Source organism: Leuciscus leuciscus (assembly GCF_965113295.1).
Source record: "Leuciscus leuciscus genome assembly, chromosome: 5".
Taxonomy (NCBI): Eukaryota; Metazoa; Chordata; class Actinopteri; order Cypriniformes; family Leuciscidae; genus Leuciscus; species Leuciscus leuciscus.
In genome coordinates, this window is record NC_138729.1 from 37,028,670 (window position 1) to 37,049,489 (window position 20,820).

The following is a 20,820-nucleotide window of genomic DNA, read 5'->3' on the forward strand; positions in this document are numbered from 1 at the left end:
TGATTGGTCTAGATCTGTGAAACGCGGCGCTGATTGGTCGTCTATTGTGGTACTTTGTAGCAAGGGAATGAAAAAGGGGCGTGTGCTGCGTGTAACGAATGTAAAGTTTTTCCAAGCATTAAAGAATCCTACACAAATGTTAAATACGTTCTCAGTCCTATTCAAAACGTTTAGTCCTATATGTTTGTTAAAACCAAACAAAACAGTTTCAGGCAAATACTTTTAAAATACTCAATATAAGCCACTTACAGATTAGGGAACATGAAAGCAAAATGCAAAGCCTACAAATGTAAATAATGTTTTTTTAATGTCCAGGTGACTTCTGTACAAAATATTTAATTTGAAGAAGGGTCAATAAGCAAACAATGCTGAAATAAGCTTTCAACATATTGAAAGCAATTTCTCTATCCTTTAAATGTCACAATTAAATGGAAAAAAATAAAAATATCACTATGTAGGTGGTATTAAAATGAAAAGGTCCATGCTGACAGAACAAGGCAGGTTTCTGAAGAGTACATTTGGCTATTCCACACTCAAGAATTTCCTCTTTTTGGCAGTGCGCATGTAAGGGTGGTGCCGCCATTCAACATCTGCAGTATTCTCGTTCTCCAGTGTGCCGAGCTTGATCATGTACACTGAAAAGATGAAGTACAAGATATGAATGATGAGCAGAGTGCAACATAAGTGCTCATTCTGCATTAATATCATTTAATCTAAAACCAAAAAACAGAGTTGCTTACATTTCATTTCAAATCTAGGTCCAACCTCTGACAACTCAACGTTCTTATGGTCGGTTTTCTTGTAGGTGTGGTGTCTGCAATATACAAAGTAATTTCGAAGTCAGTAAAACTAATTTTTTTAATCCCAATTTTGCTCAAAATCTTTACTACAGCAGTTAACACCACCACTCACCTGAAAGAGATGAAATCATCTGTATTTGAAAACGTAATAACACGCCTACTATCCTCTTTGGGTACAGGAAAAAGATACTTCAGGATGTTGGACACCTACAGAGATTTTTTATTTCATTATTCAGATAAGTCAGAGATTATCTGAAGCTTTTATGATGTTGCATTGAGATTTTAAATAATCCTCAGTAAACCATAGTCTCTTTCTCTCTTTAATTACATATGACAAGACAATGATGTTTATTTATTTACACAGGAACTTGAGTATCAAATACAATACACTACCGTTCAAAAGTTTGAGGTCGGTAAGATTTTTTATGTTTTGGAAATAAGTCTCTTAATAGTCACCAACACAGCAAAAACAGTAACATTGTGAAATATTATTACTTTTTAAAACTGTTTTTTATTTTAAATGGGCCCTATTATGCTTTTTTACATTTTCAACTTTCTTTAGATGTAATGTTGATGTTTAAGCATGAAAAAGGTCTGTAAAGTTACAAAGCACACTCCAAAGGGAGTTACGCCGTCTCTATATCAGCAAGCTGAACTCCCTGAAACGAAACTTGAGTTTTCTTCTGGGAACGTACACATCACAATATTTCTCATTTAAATAATTCCCTCCCAAGGCATACACAAAATAGGGGGGCGAGGCCTGGTTAAGTTGTGTAGTAGTGTGTTGAAACTCATGGGTATGGTGAGGGGCGTGACATTTTTCCTGAAACACGCTCGCAGCAATTGGCCAATTACAACACACTGGTACAGCCAACCAATCAGAGCAGATTGCGCTTTTAGAAAGGAGAGGTTTCATAGAGCCTAGAACTAAACAGGGGTGCGTTTCCCAAAAGCATCGTTAGCCAACTATGGTCACAAGTTCAAGCGTTATGAGCATAGTTCAACGAGTCAGTGTTTCCCGAAACCATTGTTAAAATGTAATTTATTTGTGTGATGCATCAGCATCATTACTAAAGTCTTCAGTGTCACATGATCCTTCAGAAATCATTCTAATATGCTGATTTGCTGCTCAAGAATGATTTCTTATTATAAATATTGAAAACAGTTGTTCTGCTTAATGTTTTTGTGGAGAGCGTAATATTTTTTTTTAGGATAGAAAGTTCAAAAGAACAGCATTTATTTGAAATATCAATATTTTAAAAACTGTCTTTACTGTAATTTTTTTTATACATTTTATGCATCTTTGCAGAATAAAAAGTGTTATTTTTGTTTTTAAAAATGACTGACCCCAAACATTTGAATGATAGTGTAAGTGAGAAACTGACTTTATAATTGTTTCTAAGGACATTAATTCCTTTATAACTCACCCTTCGGCCAAGACGTGAAGTGAAGTTGTGGAAGATGAGGTGAGGGTAGGCCTCGGACATGGTGCCAATGTCTGGAACATCATGTCTCATTACCACATTGTACAATGTGAAGTAGGCTGTTGGCCCAAAAGGAAGGTGACATACCACCAAACCATCTAAAGAAGAAAGAGAGATAAATAGATATGAAAGTACAGCGATTGGCATTCACAATACACCAAATGCTGACACACTTTGCACACACACTCAAATAAGCATATCCAAAATGGACACACATGAAAACTATAAAAGTCCAAACCTGGCTGGCCTCTGGTCTCATGGACAATGACAAGGTCATTGACATTATTAGCTTTGCACGCATGTACTAATGTTTTAACTTCATGGTTTCCTCTGTTCATACGCTGGGCCCCTGGAAACATCAGCTTCATTTCCTGCAAAAAATAAATGCCATCTAAATAAACCACAACTACTGCTAGAAGATGGTTTCCCTTACGTCACAATGGTAAAATGAACATACACAACATCACATTAGAGTAGACGAAGTAAAACTTCTGCATGGCTACAAGCATTCATAATGTCAAATGTGAATAATAAGATTTAACAAACTTTGGCAAACATCTTGAGTCTGGAGCTGGGGTCTCTGGAAGTTGTGACCATAACTTTGGGGTCTTCCACTCCTGCCCACTTGTACTCATCATCCATATGAGAGCTAACACCTATATCATTTCAAAAATTATGTTTATATATGGCAGCAGACAAAACAGGATTCTGATATATGTGACAGAAAAAGATCACCTTCTCCACCCTCATCATCAAACTCCAACAGTTTCTGTAATTCTAAAGCCTCTTTCCGAACCTCGGTGGGTAAAATATGATTTTCTGCAAAAGATAAGAACAACTTAAAATATGACAACATCCAAATATATCATATAAGGTGATTGAGTTGGTTATCTAGCAGGAGTCTCACCATCTAAAGCAGATTTGAGCTTGTGTTTTTTCTCTTCAATAGTGCGCAGTCTGTCCTCCTGGGCTTTCCTGTACAGGTATTCCTTTCTCAGTCTCACCTCTCGCCGCAGCTACATCACAAAATACAGTTCAGAAACAATATGAATTGTGGGAAATACACTGTTCAAAAGTTTGGGATCGGTAAGAGTCAAAAGTTTGGGATCGGTAGGAGTCAAAAGTTTGGGATTGGTTAAGAGCATCGGTTATGTTTTTAAAAGAAGTCTCATATGTTCACAAAACTGCATCAACTTGATCAAAAATACAGTAAAACAGTAATATTGTGAAATGTTATTATAAATTAAAATAACTGTTTTCTATTTGAAAATGTTATTCATTCATGTGATGGCCAAGCTGAATTTTCAGCATCATTACTCCAGTCTTCAGTGTCACACGATCCTTCAGAATCATTCTAATATGCTGATTAGCTGCTCAAGAAATATTATTATCAGTGTTGAAAACTACCCTGGTAATCCAGAGTTCTCGCGAGAGCACAAATTGAATAATCTTTTAGATTTAGGTCTGGATTTCCAGGCTAGTTGAAAACAGTTGTGCTGCTTAATATTTTGTGGAAACTGTGATACAATTTTACAAGATTCTTTGATTAATTGAAAGTTTAAAAGATCAACATTTATTTAAAATAGAAATATTTTCTACCATTATAAATGTATTTTGTCATTTTTCAGTCATCAATTTAATGCATCCTTGTTGAATAAAAATATTAATTTCCTTTAAAAACTAACAAACTTACAGACCCCAAATTTGACCTGCACAAGAGAAGTAGTTGTAAGCAATGTAATTACTAAGACATGGCAATTGGTGGCCACATTCTCATGGACAACCAACCTGAAAGTCGAAATCAAAGACTACGTAAAGTAATTATTTTATGACACTCATTCATCATCAAACCTGTAAAGACACTCAATTCACAAAACATTCGGAGAAACTGGCCAAAATATCAACAAATAATTGTACAGTTCTGCAAGTGATTTTTCTATTTTCAGACTAGATGGGAGGTTGGGATCACACTCTTAATGTGTGTTCATCTATCCATCCCACTTCATTATGGAGCTTGCCTTGATCACACTACAACACAAACAGGAAAACAACGACTAGTTCGATAAACTAGGGTTCTATGTACCGCGTAAAAAGATTTACAAGCTAACATCAAATACGTCTAACAAATTTGAGAATATTATATGTATAAATATGTTGTACTTACCATTTTGAACAACTACACGTGACAATTCAGCCTTACGGGTCTACTATCACGACTTCCTGTTGGACAACGCGCTCATCCAATCATTGACAACGAACACGAGTGACGCGATCTTTCAAAATAAAAGTTCACAACTGTGGCGGTCGGGTGTCATGTCAAATCCATAAAAGAAAAATCGCGTCCACCCTTGAAATCAGGTCTCCCCAAAATGTCAGTTAATGATTATCCTAAGCAGGGCCGTACGCAGAGTTTTATAAATACCAAGGTCCAAAATGTGATCTTGCTAGGGGGGTTCGGGGGCATATGCCCCCCTGAGAAAATATAGATTTTCCTGATCTACACATATGCATTTTAAGGTATTTGAAGGCCAAAAAAATGGATAACAGTAGCTTTAAAAGCATGTCAGTGGGCAGTAGCATAACTTATTTGTCAAGCAACAAATTCTTAAACATGAGAATCAGTTTAAATGTTGCAATGAATGATCCATACTACAAAATGGAAATGCAGAATGTTAATGCTTATTGTTGACAATAAACAAATAACATATTCGAAACGGGAATGGCCTTAAAATAAGAAATGATTCAAGGATTATTTTGCATAGATGTTACATTTAAATCAAATGCCAATGAAATCCTTCTGTGTCCAGAGCAGAGGCATAATGAGCAATTGGTATGAACATCAAAGATCAGTTTCAGCTACTGGTTTCTTTACTAAATTAATAAATGTTTTTGGACTAATCTGTTATATTAATGGTTCAATTGTTCACTCATAAAGACAGTCACTTGTCGCCACCTACTGGCTTAATGATGCAAGTTGCACAAACACAGACAAGCGGAGTGATACAAACAGTGACAAGTCCCAGTGCTGATACTAGTGAAATATTCGAACACATTCGAGGTATAAAAATATATATTTACAATAATAATGGCAATATATTCAATAGCTGCTTGTGTTGTTAAATTTAGCTTATAGTTTCCTGTCATTGGCAAATTACATATCTGTGCTGAATCCAATAATAATGTTAATCTCATTCTGGGCACAGTAATACCTGCTCTTCCTCTTTTATCTCCATCACCTTCTCTCTTTCTCTTCTCTCAGTCTCTTTATCTTGACCTGTATATCTTCCCTTCCGAGCTGGAATTCGCGCTTCTGTGAACTTTAAACCCTACTGTGATTTGATCGGTCATCTCAAACATTTTGACATCGACGACGAGCGGTGTTTGAGTGCTGAAGCAGCTCAGATGAGGAGGTCGATTATCGTCGCGATGTGCGAATCATTAAAGCACCAAATTAGAGTTAATATTAGTTCATTATTTCACAACTTTTATTATACACTTGATGAAAGACTCAAGACATTGAAAGACTCAATTAAATAATATTTAATAATAAAACCAATTGAACATAATTTCTTAACTGTTAATTAATAAATAATAATAGCCTATTAAGTGGATAATTGAGCATAATTTATTTGTTTTATTAATAACTGAAATATTTAGACATTTAACACTTAATTTAACACATAATTACATTAAAGATAGGCTAATTGAGAATATAGGGTAGGCTAAGTGCAATTGTGTGTATAAACTAAGCTATCAGTGTGCTATTGCTATGCTGGTATATAAGCTAACAAATACAGATATAAATGGTCATTATAACATAGTTGAAACAGCATTTATCATAACATGATTTTGTAGGAATTGTAATCAGGCGATAGAGAGAGTAACTCAGAATGCAGCACAACAAACACGAGGTCTGTAATAAAGTAATTGCTAGTAATACAATTTTATATAAAAATCATTAATATTACAGAGCATACAATACTGTAAAACATTTTGTAGTCTAAATTAATACTTTTATTCAGCAATGATACATTAAATTGATCAAAAGTGACAATAATTGTGGTAATAATAATGTTACAAAAGATTTCTTTTTAAAACAAATGCTATTCTTTTGAACTTTCTATTCATCAAATAATCCTAAAAATATTATTATATAAATTATATTCAAAAGTGATAATAAGAAATGTAGCAGTGTAACATGTGTGTTCTGTTTTGGTTTAGTTTCTTTGTTTGGTGTTTTTTAGCCCTCAGTTAATCCCTAAAAAAAGTCAGAGTTTTTCATTTTGGATTTAATAAAACAGTTTGTGCTCTACTCCTTTAGTTGTGCACATTATAGCCACTTCGTGACAAGCAGCATATTATTATAGTTATTTTTCATGTGACACTGAAGTTTTGCTATTACATTATAATAGAAAACAGCTTCAATTGCAATAATATTTCACAATATTACAGTTATTACTGCATTTCTGGTCAAATAAATGCAGCCGTGGTGAGCATTAGAAGCATGAGATATGCAACAAATGTTACCAACCCCAAACTTTTAAACAGTAGTGTAAAATAAATTAAAGTGGATAGAAACAATAATAAAAAAATAAAAAAATAAAGGAACAATTTAAGAGTTTCTTATAATTAATAAATAGTGCAATATACCATGTGCAAAAGACAGCAAGTTTCAAATAGAATGTGAAACAGTTTATGAAATTGTTCATGAAATGATTCACTGATGACCGGACTGATCTCTGCTGATGTCTGTGTTAAGAGAAGTAAAAGACATGTTCCTTCTAAATGTGTTTGTGGTGAGTTATTTCCTGTATGCGTTTCCTCTTCTACAACCTTGAAGACCAGTAGCCAACATCCTTACAGGCTCAAATCATTTTCAGTTTTCAGCCATCATGAATCTAATAACAGCATTTCTGCTAATGATCCTAATAGGTAAGGTGAATTCACACATACAGACTAACAATCCAGATTGTATACCTGACAACCTCAACCACCATCTCACAGAGGACAAACATAAATCTTTCTCCACAGGACACAGCACATCTGATCATCTACAGACACTCGTCTGCCCCTATGAGAATAGGAATATATCTCAGAACAGAAGGGTGTGGTGCAAAAGAGATGACCAGGATGAAAACTGCTGTACCGGCTTCTCATTCCAGCCAGGCAACAGTGTTTTGGAGGACGGCAATATACAAGTGCAAGATGATGGAAAGTCCTTTACCATCTCCGTAAAGACACCCGGACAAGGAGATGGAGTCTACTGGTGTGGGTTCATGACTGAAGACAAGATCATTGTTAAACTGGCCGAGGATTACTTTTCCACTGGTAAGATGAAATGCTACTTCTCTATTTCCCTTTAGCTAGTTTCCTCAGTGTTAGACAGCACTATGTTAAAAATACTTTCAGCATATTTACATTTTCTTTAATTTAACTTTAAATTCCTAATATCTAATGCAATGATAGTTTATTAATCTATGTTACAGCTCCATTTAACTTAGTTTGGTCCATTCTCCGTTGGATTTTATTTCTTTTGCTTCCTGTGATGACCATCTCATTTCACTTTTATTCAAACAGTGAGTGCTCACTCAAACCACCTTAGTTTATCATCACATTGTACTGAAAAACACTTTGAGCTTTGAATGTCTTTAACCTCTGTAAATGCTTCTTTTTTTATTTGTTTACATATTCTGTTTTGCTGATCGTAGGGAAGCATGGAGATGCAAAGGTAAGAGCGCGCTGTAAAAGCTTAAAACTTAAGTTCAGTTGCTGCCTTAGATTTTTAAGTATAATCAAATTGGCTGTACAAGTCATTTCAAAGTAAATTATATTAAACTGACTGAATCTCTAACTTTAATTCTGCTGCTTCAAAATAAGAAAATGTTGCCTTGACTTGATCAAATCAATAAAATGTGTTTTTAAATGAAACCTTTCATTTTGCAGACAACATAAATACAATGAAGTCTGATGCCTAAGAAAGGAGGTGTAAGGACGAGACACATTTACTGAAGAATAAAGAAAATATGGTTGAACGTCAGCTAAGCCATCGGCTGTAAATGCACAGTTCCTATTGTTGTTATTCTTTCTAAATAAGTGTGTGTTTTTTTACAGAAAAGTTCACAATGGCACTATATTGACTATATTCAACCGCAATATTTAAAATGAAAATAGGTAATAATTGTGTTCCATTTATGTAAGTTAATATGTGACTCTGGATCACAAAACCAGTCATAAGTCGCACGGGTATATTTGTGGCAATAGCCAACAATACATTGTATGGGTCAAAATTATCAATTTTTCTTTTTTATGCCAAAAATCATTAGGATATTAAGTAAAGATCATGTTCCATGAAGATATTTTGTAAATTCCCTACCATAAATATATAGAACATTTATTTTTATGAGTAAATGCAGCACAATCGTGAACATAAATGGACAACTTTCAAATAGTTGTCTCTTAACCAAATATTGTCCTATCATAACAAACCATACATCAATGGAAAGCTTCTGTATTCAGCTTTCAGTTGAAAAAGTGACCCATGTGACTGGTTTTGTGGTCCAGGGTCACATATACTAATATAATAATAATATAACTATTGCATTTATTATTCATGCAAAAGTGAAACTGCTTTGTTTTAGGATTTTTTATTTGTTTTCCTCCTTTTAATAATTTTCTAGAGCTTATAAATCATATTTCTTAATATACTGTATAAAAAACTAAAGTCATTGCCACGTTGTGTAATGTAACATATAAAGCATCAATGAACAATGTATAACACAATTTTGATGTAAGAATACAGATATAATAAACATTGTCTGTATCAGTGTCTCTGTGAGTTGACCAAAGTGCCGTCTTTACTAACTTACTTTGATTATTAGTACAAGAAAACAACTTAAAAACAAGTGAAATTTACAATACAGCCACGCTGAAAAAAAGAGAGAAAAACTGACCCAGTAACATTGCAAAAATATTATAGTATTTTTGTATTGAATTCAGTTTTCAAGCAACAGCACAGTTTCAACCAATCATGATTTCATTGAAATTTAGGCCAAAAAAATGAAGAAGAAAAACAACAACCTCAGATGACAAATACATCACAGTTCTTTCTTGCAATTTACCATCATAAAACGATAAGGTAGACAAAAACAATGGAGTGCAAAAATTCAAAATGGTATAATTATAGAAAAAAAAGTAAAACAGAAGTTTGCATAATGACACAGTAGATAGATCTCATTGCCTTATCCAAGCACACTCATTACTGGTCTATTTGAGTTATTTAAAGTCAAGTGTTGCATTTCACCATAGTTTCCTTTACGGCATTTCCTGATTTAAAGAGTGTGAGAATAGTTATGTCTGATGTCGTAACTACTCCGTATCATAAGAGCGATCATTTATTGACCAAAATCTTTTACATTCCTAAAATATTTTTTCTTGATATATTTTGGGTAAACAAATAATCCTACCATGAAGTACAGTATATTGATTTCAAACACTAAACACACAGCAAAACTACACAAAGCCAAGCTCTCAGAACATCTATTGAGCATAAATACCAATTCATCCACAAATACAAGGCAACTAATAAAGCAATCGAATCAATGAAAAACATAAGTTGGTTCACATAAGTGATGATGAAAATATTGCAACCATATAAAAGCAAAGCATGTAAACATTCAGAAAGCACAATGTTATGAGTGAGTGAAAATGGTCCATTTCAATCTGAAAAACAAAGTACAAAGGTCAAATTGCATGCAAGTTGTAGCAATTTTGCATGGCTTCTCCACTTATTGCAGTTTGAGCCCAAAGAGTGTGAACTACGCCAGCCCTTCCAACCTCTCGAAGCATGGAAGGTGGATTGGGAAGTGTTTGTGGCAAGTGGAAAACCAGTCTTGAGCGCTTTTTTAACCTGTCAGTCAGATTACATAGTCAGGTATTAGGCTGCTAAAGATTTTTTTTTTTGTGTGGTTTTTGATGAGAACTCTTTCAAGCTTGTGGTATCAATGCACAAACATTGCTTTAGCAGAGAGAGTGTTACAGTTCCTCATAGTCGCCCTCTTCTCTTTTTGCTAAGCCTTCTGCTCCGGCCAGAAAAGCATCAAGATCATCGGTTTTCTTGCTTCGTGACTTTCTCTTTTTCTTCTCCTTTTCATCTGCGGTCCCAACTGCCTCATCTCTTTCCTTTTTCTTGTGCTTGTGTTTCTTCTTGCTACTTTTGTCATCATCCTACGTGAAATACGAAATAGTTATAAAACAACAGTATACAAAATGTAATTTCTGAAATGTTGTAATTTAATATAATTAACCTCTTTACTCCTTTTTTTCTTTTTCTTCTTTTCCTTGGAATGTTTGCTTTCTTTTTCTGAGAATAAAAATACAAACATTTTTTAGATGGCTATTATATGCATATATTTACAAAAATGCACTTGTATGTATGTATATACATATATATATATACATATTTCATTACACAATTGTTGAAATGTAAACAACTGTTGAAATGAAATAATGACTTGTGTTTTTGTTCATCTTTAAAGTGAGTGTGAGGGAATGAATGAATGAGAATCTATCTATCTATCTATCTATCTATCTATCTATCTATCTATCTATCTATCTATCTATCTATCTATCTATCTACACACACACACACACACACACACACACACACACACACATATACACACATATACACACATATACACACACACACACACACACGTGTCTATGGCTATTATATTTTATACATAAAGTTTGTTTCCGATTACAAAATTATTCCGGTGACTTGCCATCTTGCTCATCGCTGCTGTCTTTGCTTATGATCGACTTCTCCTCGATTCCTAGGCCAAAGAGGTCACCGTCATTCTTGCTTTTGAAGGAGAGTACAGTAGGTTTCATGGGCTCAGGGATTTTAGCTGTGTTGATGTCATCATCAGATATATCAGGAATATCATCTCTAACTGGGAAAGAGTCCTAGAACAAGCAAGACAACAAAAGTCTTTTCTAAGTTATTCAAACCTTAAATTTGTAAATGATCCAGACAAGTCATCAAAACAATGCCCATCATCATTATCATCATCATCATCATCATTTCAGTACCTTAACCACTTTCTGCATGACTTCTTCCTCGCTCTCAAAGTCAGGGTCATCCATGACAAATGAAAGCATCTGTTTGGCCACAGGCACGTCTGGGTCTGTGTCAGAGGACTCTGCCTGAGCCGATCTCTCTTTATGTTTTATGACCCGTGCTTGAGGATCTGCCAGGACTGCTGTGTCTGGCGCTGTCTGCAGCTGTTGAGTAGTGTGTACTGGAGTGGGACTGAGAATGGAAGTCTCTATGTTCTGACTGCTAACAGTCTCCTGGGTCTGGATCACTGGCTCTTTGTGGATAGGCTTTGGTTTGTCCTCTAGTGTTAATGAATCCATAGCCACCCTGAATAACCATATTATGGTTAATATTATTAACAATTAACAGTCTTTGATTCAGGTAATAAACTTATTCTTAGCTTATTTCAGCTATTATTTACTAGTTCATCAACATGTCACTTATCATTTAAGGCCCATTCACATCAGTGATGACTATAAACTATAAAAAGAACTATATTAGCAACGACACCAACGTACAATAATTATGAGCATGTGTTGCAGTTATGTCGTCTGCAGCTCTTGAGCTCTTTAAAGCAGGATGAATTCTGATTGGCTGTTTCTATCATTCACCAGCTGGAAAAAAATCATTCTGAAAGTGATTCCAATGATATTGATAATGTTTTAATTGTGGTGTGGACTTCCCTATTCTCATAGAAACGAGTATTAAAACGTTTTAGTTACTGTTATAGTTATAAGCCTTGGTGTGAACGTGTCTTAATGAAAGGAAGGAATTCAAGCTTACAGGTGAGGTTCAGAGTCCAGATCTTCATCCTGAGTTACAGCAGGTTTTGGACCCTCCTCATCACTGGAGAGAGATATATCCAAGCCTTTACTGACAATAGAAGCTCTGGGTTCAAGTTCTGCATCATCAAGGTCCAAATCATCCTGGAACCCAGCAACCATGGGGTTCCCTTCTCTTCCTTCCCCATCACTAAAATAAACAAGTTACAAGAATGGATGCAAATTCAACTTATTTTGTACTGAACATCAGCTACAATGTCTCACAGATTTTTGAACAGATGAAACCACTAGCTCAGTTCATTTACAAGTAAATGTACACGTCCATGCAAAAGTTTGGGGTCAGTAAGATTTTTTTTTTAAAGAAATTAATAATTGTATTCAGCAAGGATGCAATTTGATCAAAAGTGACAGTAAATACATTTATAATGTTAGAATAGATTTCAAATAAATGCTGTTCCTTTGAATCATAGAATCCTGGGAAAAAAGTATCATGGTTTCCACAAAAATATTAAGCAGAACAACAAATGTTTTCAAAATTGATTTAAAAAAACTAAAAATGTTTTGTCATCAAAGAGAAATAAATTACAATTTAAAATACATTAAAATAGAAACCAGTTATTTTGAATTGTAAGAATATTTTACAATATAACTTTTTTTTTTATCAAATGAATGCAGCCCTTGTGAGCATAATAGACTTCTTTCAAAAACATTTTAAAAATCTTACCGATACCAAACATTTGAAGGGTAGTGTTCACTGACTACAATACATTTTCTAACAAAATAACATATCACATAATTTAAAAAAAGGCCTCTGTTATCTGCTCTTGGTGTACCTGTCACTATCTGCAGTACCCGCAGCAGAGGGCTGGGTGTTCATAGCCGGTCTTGTGTTAGGAGGCAGACTGTCTTCCAAGAAGCTTTTGTCTAGTCCCTCGTCTGGCACAAAATCATCCACGCTCCGAACCGTAGGCAGAGTCTCTGCAGATACTGGATCTGGCTCTGTGGAAATCCAAGAAGCGTGAGGTCACATGATCTGGGGCAAAAACATCTTACATTAAAAATATATAAACAGCAGCCATTACAGTGAGTTCCAAACAGGAAGAATGGTGAATGACAAAAAAAAAAAAGTGATATATTGATATGTGTTTTACTAAATAACTACTGCTTGATACCCAAGCTCCTTTAGGTGGGGTGCAAGAGCTACTAAACCCTCTCCATAGCTCAGGAATGCACAAAGTCTTGTGATTTTCTATTGATCCACAAAACATCCTTATGATCTGCACGAGTCCTAATCCTCCCCATTTTTCATGGCTTTGTGGGTCTCGCTCGAGGAAAGCTCTCTCTGAGAGAGGATGTGTGTGTGTAGTGTGTGTGAATGAATTCCTCTCAGCCTTCAAATGCCTTTTTCAGTTCATAGCATTAGGGCAGTTCTTTAACAATGAGTCACTGAGACACTGAATATTTGATAAGAAAAGGAATAAAAGCTGTTTTTAGTGCCATTAAAAGCTCAGGGTTTCCATCATACGTGTTTTCTAATACAATAAGCACACGCAGCTAGAAGCAACATGCTCAAACTCACCCTGGGCGACTGCTGGAGGTTCCTGGGCAGGAGAGGAACCAAAAAGCCTGGAGATGAAGCTGCGTTTCTGGGTTTGAGGAGCAGAGGCAGAAGCCTGAGCTGGAGCAGAGACCGTCGGGCCAGGGTGAGCAGGAGAAGGGGAGGGAGAGGTCACCGGCGCTGGGGTTGAGGAGAGAGGGGGAGGAGGAGGGGACGGAGAGGGAGATGGAGACTTCAGGATCTGGGAAGGAATGGGAGGCTGCTGGGGGCTACAGGGGCTGGAGCTGCTAGTGGAGCATCCGCTCTGAGGAACGACGGGAGACTGCGTGCCTGAGGAAGGGCTCTGTCCGTTAGCAGGACCGGGAGAGTTGTAGCCTTTACTACGAGAGTCTTTCATTTCCAGGAAACTGAAAGTTATAACAGACACCTACTGTATCATAATAGTCAGATACCACTCATTGCAGTTCACACACCTATTTTTTTATTATGTTTTTAAAGTCTTTTGTGTTTAGCAAGGCTGCATATATTTGATTAAAAATACAATAAAGAGTCATATTTTGAAATATTTGCACAATTTAAAATAACTGTATTCCATTTTAATATATTTTAAAATGTAATTTATTCCTGTGATGCAAAGCTGAAAGAATTTCTGCAGCCATTACTACAGTCTTCAGTGTCACATGATCCTTCAGAAACCATTCTAATATGCTGATTTGCTGCTTAAGGAACATTTCTTATTATTAATGTTAAAAACATGTAAAGGGTTCTTTTGAATAGTAGTGTAGTTGCTGATATTTGAATTGGAATCATGTTTTGACTGTCCAGATGGTGATATTAAACTACAGGAAGTTTGTGTGGCGTTTTTAGTTCTTACATATCATAGTTCTGGTCTTCTGTCTCCTGCTGAACTGTTAGCTCCTCTAGCGTGGCATCGATGTCCAGCTGATTGGTCTCCAGCTGCCGTAACAGGGTCTCTCTCTGTGAAAGTTCAAATGAAAGATACCTTTACTACGGTTTCATTTAAAGCTGTAACAACTAGTGTAATGAGAAAAGTAACTGCGATACAGGCAAACATGCAAAGAAAGATTTCCGATCTAATTTCTGCCAGGCACATGACACAGCTTATTGAGCTTAATATTAACAATTACAAATGACCACTAACGTTTAACTCTGGTTGAGTTTTTTATTTGATTAACCCTTTAGCCTTAAAGCAATATTTTAGCCTAGAACATTAACATGCTTACCTGAAGCTGCAAAAATGGAATGTTGAAAAATCGGTGCAAATATTTCAAACCAAAACCATTCTTCATGGAAGATTCTGCATAATGGATGTAAGAGGAGCCACGAGGTCTACAAAATCATAAAGACAGCAAACATCAATAAAGCTCACAGAGAATAAGTTATTAAACATTTAAAAAACTCATTTGTGAACATACCCCATGATTTCCAATCCTAAATTTGACATTAACCCACAAACAATCTACAGAGAACTGATTATCTCCAGACATTTTAATTTAAACTGATAAATTGTTTGTAATAAGACCAAGAATGCATGTTAAGTCAGTAAAAAGTGTCAATTAACATGTTTATGTTGACTGTAATGATCTAACCTGTTAAGCCCAGCGATGAAGTCACGTATGTCATCAGGCAAAATTACTCTGTGTTCTCCCATGTCCCGGTAATTTCCCAAAACGCACACTGGCACATGAGTGGGTACCTTGGGCAACTCCCGCATAATGTAATTATAAGTCCTATCGGTGCAAACAAAGCACACATTTTGTATAACATAGAAGAGCTGTGAGTTCTGCATGATGGAGAAGCAGGCTCTGGAGATGCTGATAGTCTTTGTTCACCTACCACTGTTTGGTGATGTCAAACATCAAGACCACACCATTGCAGTTCTTATACACGTCCAAAAACTCAGCATCCAAGGCCAGTTCACTCTCCGTCTGCTAACAGCACAGAGACATTTCCAGCTAAACATTAGTCAATGAAGGGGATTTTCATCCCACCTGATTTTGATAGAGTATTACTATAAATTTACCTCTTGAGGTTCATTTTCCAACTTCAAATTTTCACCTCTCTTTTTCCCCTTTCCTGTAGAATGTCAGTGGTAGAATATTCAAACGTTTGGGGTCAGTACGTTTTTTAAAGTTTTTTTTTAAGAAAGTAATACTTTTATTCAGCAAGATGCATTAAATTGATCAAAAGTGACAGTAAAAACATTTATAATGTTACAAAGGATTGCCATTTCAATAAATGCTTTTCTTATGAACTCTAAAAAAAAGCATCATGGTTTCCACAAAAAATTTTAAGCCGCACAACTGTTTTCAATATTGATCAAAATAAATGTTTCTTGAGCACCAAAATCAGCATATTAGAATAATTTCTGGAGGATCACGTGACACTAAAGACTAGAGTAATGATGCTGTAAATTCTGCTTTGTCATCACAGGAATAAATTACATTTAAAAAAATATATTAAAATAGAAAACAGTTCTTTTACATTTGTAATAATATTTCACAATATAACAATTTTTTTACTGTATTTTTGATCAAATGCAGCCTTGGTGAGCATATGAGACTTCTTTCAAAAACATGAAAGAATCTTATCGACCCCAAACTTTTGAACAATAGTGTAGATCAAAATGGATGTATGCATGTCAAATTAGTTGAAAACAACTTCTAGTAACTTCAAAAGCATCTAAAACAGGTAACGAAATGCGGCTGTTTTCTTTCTCACACACTTCCTTTGTGGAAGTGACATTAGTGGTATTAGCAAGAGTTGGTTTTCTGCGGTCTCTAGTTGTCACCCTGCACATCATTATGGTTGTTTTTAACACTTCTTGTCTAGAAATGCATGTTAGACTAGATACATTTGTAGTTCTGCCACAATGCAGTCAGTGAAAACTTAAAGTCAGTCAAACAAAATGTTTGCACTCGGTTAACAGAACAAACAGATCAAGCACAGGCAAGTCACAGCCTAATGTCTACAATCTATTGAGTTTCTCACCTACACCTTCAGGAAGGGGGATTTTTTGGCCTGGTTGGACAGCAAGTAAGAAAAATACCATTAATATAAATGACTGGGGATGAAGGAGGGCTGGGTGAAATGACTTCATGTATGACCATCAGAATGAGATGGAGGATGTGAATTAAACAATGACATGCAGAACCTGTACACTAAACTTTAAAAGGCATAATAAATTGCAGAATGGTTGGAATACACTACATGATTTTAAATCTCAACAGATTGTCCAAAACAGACTAATTAAATGGTTACAGAGAAAAACTGGGCATCACACACTAAACAGAGGGTCACACTACCAGACTTTAAAGTCGCTCTAAACACAATAAACTCACACAGAAACACGTGCCTCGTTGCTAAGAGACAAATTAATAAAATAAAAACAGTGCGTTCTAAAACTGGCTCAAACATGCTTGAAGTTGATTTCCTTCAAATGGATGGAATTATATAAAGAGTCTGCGTCCATCACACTACAAGATTTTCTGTGAAATCTGTGAACTTTGACAGCATAATATCTGATAAATCAGGCCCAAACTATAAACTACACTGTAGTGTATTCCAGCCTTAAGATAAATATCGTCACATTCCTAAAATAATTGCCTAAGTCATTTTTGGACAAAAATTATTTTTTTGCATAAGTCATCTCATGATGCTGGCCGCCTCCGGTAAAATCGCCCACATCCTCAGTTGAACAGATCATGCAATTCTACCCCTGTAGCATAATGGCCTATGTCAAGAGTGTGACTTAGGCCGTTTTATTTAGCCTAAGTCAAAAGACTTAGGCAATTTTACAAGTTTTTCAAGATGGCAGCTGCATCAAGAAGAACGAAAATCTACTCCACCTCTGAAGTTAGGTTCAGTTTTTTGTGTTTTCTGAGAAACCTGCAACAATGACTTGGGCAATTATTTTAGGAAGGTGACAATATGACAGTAACGTCTACAAAGTCACCTGATCAGAATGCTAAGAGAAATGAATGACTAGAAACAGACTGGTGGCAACTCACCTTTATCCACCACATCCCAAACCTCCACTTTCACCACATCATCAGTAGCTGGGAAGAAATGACAAAAACTTTGAGCGGTTCTGGAAAACTGAGGTCACTTCTTTGCATTTATTTCAATACATTTATTTTGCATTGATTCTAAGTTACAGAAGTCTAAATACAAATTTCACAGCATCCATTTTTTCATTAAAATGATGTGATTTTACTTTTCTAAAATTACTTAGAATAAAAATTAAATAAAACAAATTTAATTAAAAAAAAAGTTAATGAAATATTTCATTTAGGTTTTTGGTACAGAAATCTGTACAGTAGCAAACACAATCTGTTTAATTATAAAATATAATATAATATTCATATAAAATATTTATTTTATTTTATTTGTGGTGCTGAAGATTGCTTCAGGAAAACAATACCACAAAGTAATATAATAAACAATTATATATAATACTGTTCTTTTCAGAAAGAACAGGGAATAGAAAGTATGCTTTTGGCAATGAGCACGGCATTTCAAGTAAAATGCTGAATACAAGTAGAGCCATGCCCGCTATCAAATGAAGGAGACTCCTCACTGTAAATTACCGCTAACAGGTTCAACCACGTGATGTGGAGCTGAAAGCTTTTGAAAAAGGGATGTACTTAAATAGGAAAAACAAACTCTAGAGATCACTAGATAACATCTAATGTTTGATTCAGGCCATTTAAAGCCATCAATCTAATCTACTTATCCACTAGCTGATAGACAGCATATTTACCTTGATGCAAATCTATTTTGCATAATTAAGACGCACAAATGGAAAGAAATAAAAATCATTAGATAATTAGTTCACATCTTTCAAACAAAATTGCAAAAGCAACTTCCTACACACTCTTAAAAATTACGTTTTTCTTTTTTTTTGCAGTGATGCCATAGAAGAGCCATTTTTGGTTCCCCAAAAAACCTTTAGTGAACAGTTCTTAAAAGAAAAAAATGTTCTTAGAATCTAAATAACCTGTTTTCACTATAAAGAAACTCTTTTGCCCATTGGTTCCATGGATGTTAAAGGTTCTTCATGGAACCATCAATCCCAATAATGATTTTTAAGAGTGTAAGTAGAAAGATTTCAATAACACTAAGATGACAGGAGCTTTGATTTCCATAAAAAAACATCAAGCTTACTTTTATAACTCCAGTGGATACTAGTGACCTGGATCTCTTGAGTTGGAATGTACTCTTCCTGGAACTTCCTACCCTGCAGCCGGTGCCACAGGGTGCTTTTTCCTGTGTTTCTATCTCCTCGAATGACTATCTTCACTGAAAGACCACACATAAACATGTTAGAGCTTGTGATAACAACATTATCCCAAGCACACAGCGCTCAGGGGCTCCAGCAACACAGACTTGATTTGTTGTGACATGCTGTATGTGTTACAATTTAGTCCAATAGTATGCGGATGCATCGAAAATCTAGATTTTTTTTCTCCTTTAAATTTAAACCTGGAAAGATTTTGAAGCAAAGTAAAGAAACAACAAAACAATCAATCTCAAATTTTAATTAATTATCATTAATTATACATTTTAGCAGGCATTTGACTTACTGTTGTACTGAACCCCTTTAGCAAATTTTCTCTGCAGACTCTGGTTCATGGACTGTAGGCCAGCAGGGATGTTCTTGTCCTTCACCTGACCAGCCGGCTCAGAGCCCACAAGCTTCTTCAGAGCGGAGAACATCTTGACCAAACTATGCCTCTAGATGGGTATTATAAATATAAAATATTTTTGTCACAAACTGGCCTCTATGACGCCCCCAGATTGTCTGTCTGTGGGTGGACAGTTTTCTTGCAATGCTCATAAAGCATTTCTACATTAGTTTGAGAGGTGAATGAGTCCTGCTTTGGCACAGCATAACATCTCAAAATCAATTCAGATCTTCATCTCTGGATCCTTTTCCACAGAATGACACAGTTAATGCAGTCCAGCATCACAAGATTCTCATTCAAGTGTTGAATCTGCTTCTGCTACAATATAAAGAACAAGAAAATAACGAGATGAGTTGAATGAAGTTGCAATGCCTTATATCAAGACCTGGAGCTGCAGGTTACAGAGAGTTACAGGTTGCATCTTTCATGGATTGTTATGTTGCAATGCACTGCAGCAACTCTAATTTGCAGGGATGCCTGAATTTGTGTCTCAAAACCTAGTAAGCTGCCTGCATAGACAATCCGTTGGGACACCATAAGTGTGTGGAATATGATGTCCAAAAATGCTGTCTAGTTAGGCAGCTCGCTAAGATTTAAGACACAACCTGACACTGCGATTTCTAACGTTACTACAAACGACCGTGATGTTTATATAATAGAAAAGAGTGTAGCACTCCAAAAAGCAAACACAAATTGCACAGGAACTAACGTACTATTGTGGATAGCTGTTATGTCAGATATTTGACAGCTGCCTGTACATACTAGCCTGCTAACGCGGAACTAACTGTATATTTAACAGATTTGTGATGCTCTTGTACTTACAGTGGTTTTGTCGTCTATACTAGAGCAACTGAATGATTAGATCCAACATTCAACATCTTACATTTCTGACCCACTGTGCAGTGTGATCATCGTATAACCTGTACAGCTTATGAATAATGAAATCATTGAAATGCTGCTCTGTATATTTGTGAAGTACGCTGCGGTAAGGTTAGCTAGGGTCACGGTAATTACATTTCAAAATAAAAGTCTCCTCACTAGTTAGTTAGCTAAGAATTTTGCTAAAGTCCTAGAGACATCTATCATCACACATAAAATATATGACTTATTTCACCCAAAACATTATAATTTAATAAAAACATTAACATTTTCTTTTAAAGATTTTTTTAGGATGCTTTTATAATAACATTGTTTGACCATTACTGTAGTGTGATAAAAAAAAAAAAAAAAAAAAAAAAATATATATATATATATATAATTTCAATTATACATTTTTCATTTTAGCAGTATTCGCTGATCTGCCTGTGCACAAACAATGTTTGTGTTAAAAATGTGTATAATATATTAATCAGGAGGCCATGAAACAGTGTTTTAGATACAAAATTTAC

General features: G+C 35.3%; 3 protein-coding genes across 6 annotated transcripts; 1 reads left to right on the forward strand and 2 right to left on the reverse strand.

Annotated features, from left to right (window-relative positions):
* Window positions 1–288: 288 nt before the first annotated feature.
* imp4 (IMP U3 small nucleolar ribonucleoprotein 4) lies at window positions 289–4,576 on the reverse strand. Its single transcript, XM_082169417.1, has 9 exons — window positions 4,449–4,576; window positions 3,192–3,300; window positions 3,020–3,103; window positions 2,831–2,940; window positions 2,523–2,655; window positions 2,228–2,382; window positions 913–1,007; window positions 741–814; window positions 289–635 (listed from the first exon to the last, which is right to left on the reverse strand). Exons 1-9 carry the CDS (start codon window positions 4,449–4,451, stop codon window positions 523–525), a joined length of 876 nt encoding a protein of 291 aa, XP_082025543.1. The 5' UTR covers window positions 4,452–4,576; the 3' UTR covers window positions 289–522.
* Window positions 4,577–7,065: 2,489 nt separating this feature from the next.
* Window positions 7,066–9,112, forward strand: LOC309498866 (uncharacterized protein). Its single transcript, XM_082169818.1, has 5 exons — window positions 7,066–7,216; window positions 7,316–7,612; window positions 7,771–7,860; window positions 7,993–8,012; window positions 8,228–9,112. Exons 1-5 carry the CDS (start codon window positions 7,177–7,179, stop codon window positions 8,234–8,236), a joined length of 456 nt encoding a protein of 151 aa, XP_082025944.1. The 5' UTR covers window positions 7,066–7,176; the 3' UTR covers window positions 8,237–9,112.
* Window positions 9,113–9,252: 140 nt separating this feature from the next.
* Window positions 9,253–20,423, reverse strand: rabl6b (RAB, member RAS oncogene family-like 6b). Of its 4 annotated transcripts, none has more exons than XM_082169815.1 (17): window positions 20,255–20,423; window positions 19,331–19,750; window positions 18,912–19,046; window positions 17,756–17,803; window positions 16,737–16,766; window positions 15,769–15,821; window positions 15,582–15,673; window positions 15,335–15,475; window positions 14,969–15,074; window positions 14,599–14,702; window positions 13,746–14,131; window positions 13,000–13,165; window positions 12,168–12,356; window positions 11,378–11,711; window positions 11,068–11,251; window positions 10,588–10,643; window positions 9,253–10,507 (listed from the first exon to the last, which is right to left on the reverse strand). In XM_082169815.1, the coding sequence occupies exons 2-17, from the start codon at window positions 19,461–19,463 to the stop codon at window positions 10,316–10,318; spliced, it is 2,349 nt and encodes a 782-aa protein (XP_082025941.1). In that variant the 5' UTR covers window positions 19,464–19,750; window positions 20,255–20,423; the 3' UTR covers window positions 9,253–10,315. The 4 variants fall into 4 exon arrangements, with proteins under 4 accessions (XP_082025941.1, XP_082025940.1, XP_082025943.1 ...); XM_082169814.1 differs by having other exon boundaries at window positions 15,582–15,676; window positions 20,255–20,422; XM_082169817.1 differs by lacking the exon at window positions 16,737–16,766 and having other exon boundaries at window positions 20,255–20,422.
* Between the last annotated feature and the right edge of the window lie 397 nt (window positions 20,424–20,820).

Excerpts from the sequence above, each read along its gene's own strand:
- LOC309498866 (XM_082169818.1), top strand. The coding sequence starts at position 7,177 with ATGAATCTAATAACAGCATTTCTGCTAATGATCCTAATAG. Across the intron at positions 7,217-7,315 it reads TCTGCTAATGATCCTAATAG|GACACAGCACATCTGATCAT; the intron begins GTAAGGTGAATT and ends CTTTCTCCACAG. Across the intron at positions 7,613-7,770 it reads CGAGGATTACTTTTCCACTG|CTCCATTTAACTTAGTTTGG; the intron begins GTAAGATGAAAT and ends TCTATGTTACAG.
- imp4 (XM_082169417.1), bottom strand. Across the intron at positions 815-912 it reads GATGATTTCATCTCTTTCAG|ACACCACACCTACAAGAAAA; the intron begins GTGAGTGGTGGT and ends TGTATATTGCAG. Across the intron at positions 636-740 it reads ACCTAGATTTGAAATGAAAT|TGTACATGATCAAGCTCGGC; the intron begins GTAAGCAACTCT and ends TCATCTTTTCAG.
- rabl6b (XM_082169814.1), bottom strand. The coding sequence starts at position 19,463 with ATGTTCTCCGCTCTGAAGAAGCTTGTGGGCTCTGAGCCGGCTGGTCAG. Across the intron at positions 14,703-14,968 it reads TTCCATTTTTGCAGCTTCAG|AGAGAGACCCTGTTACGGCA; the intron begins GTAAGCATGTTA and ends GAACTTTCACAG. Across the intron at positions 13,166-13,745 it reads ACCTCCAGCAGTCGCCCAGG|AGCCAGATCCAGTATCTGCA; the intron begins GTGAGTTTGAGC and ends GGATTTCCACAG.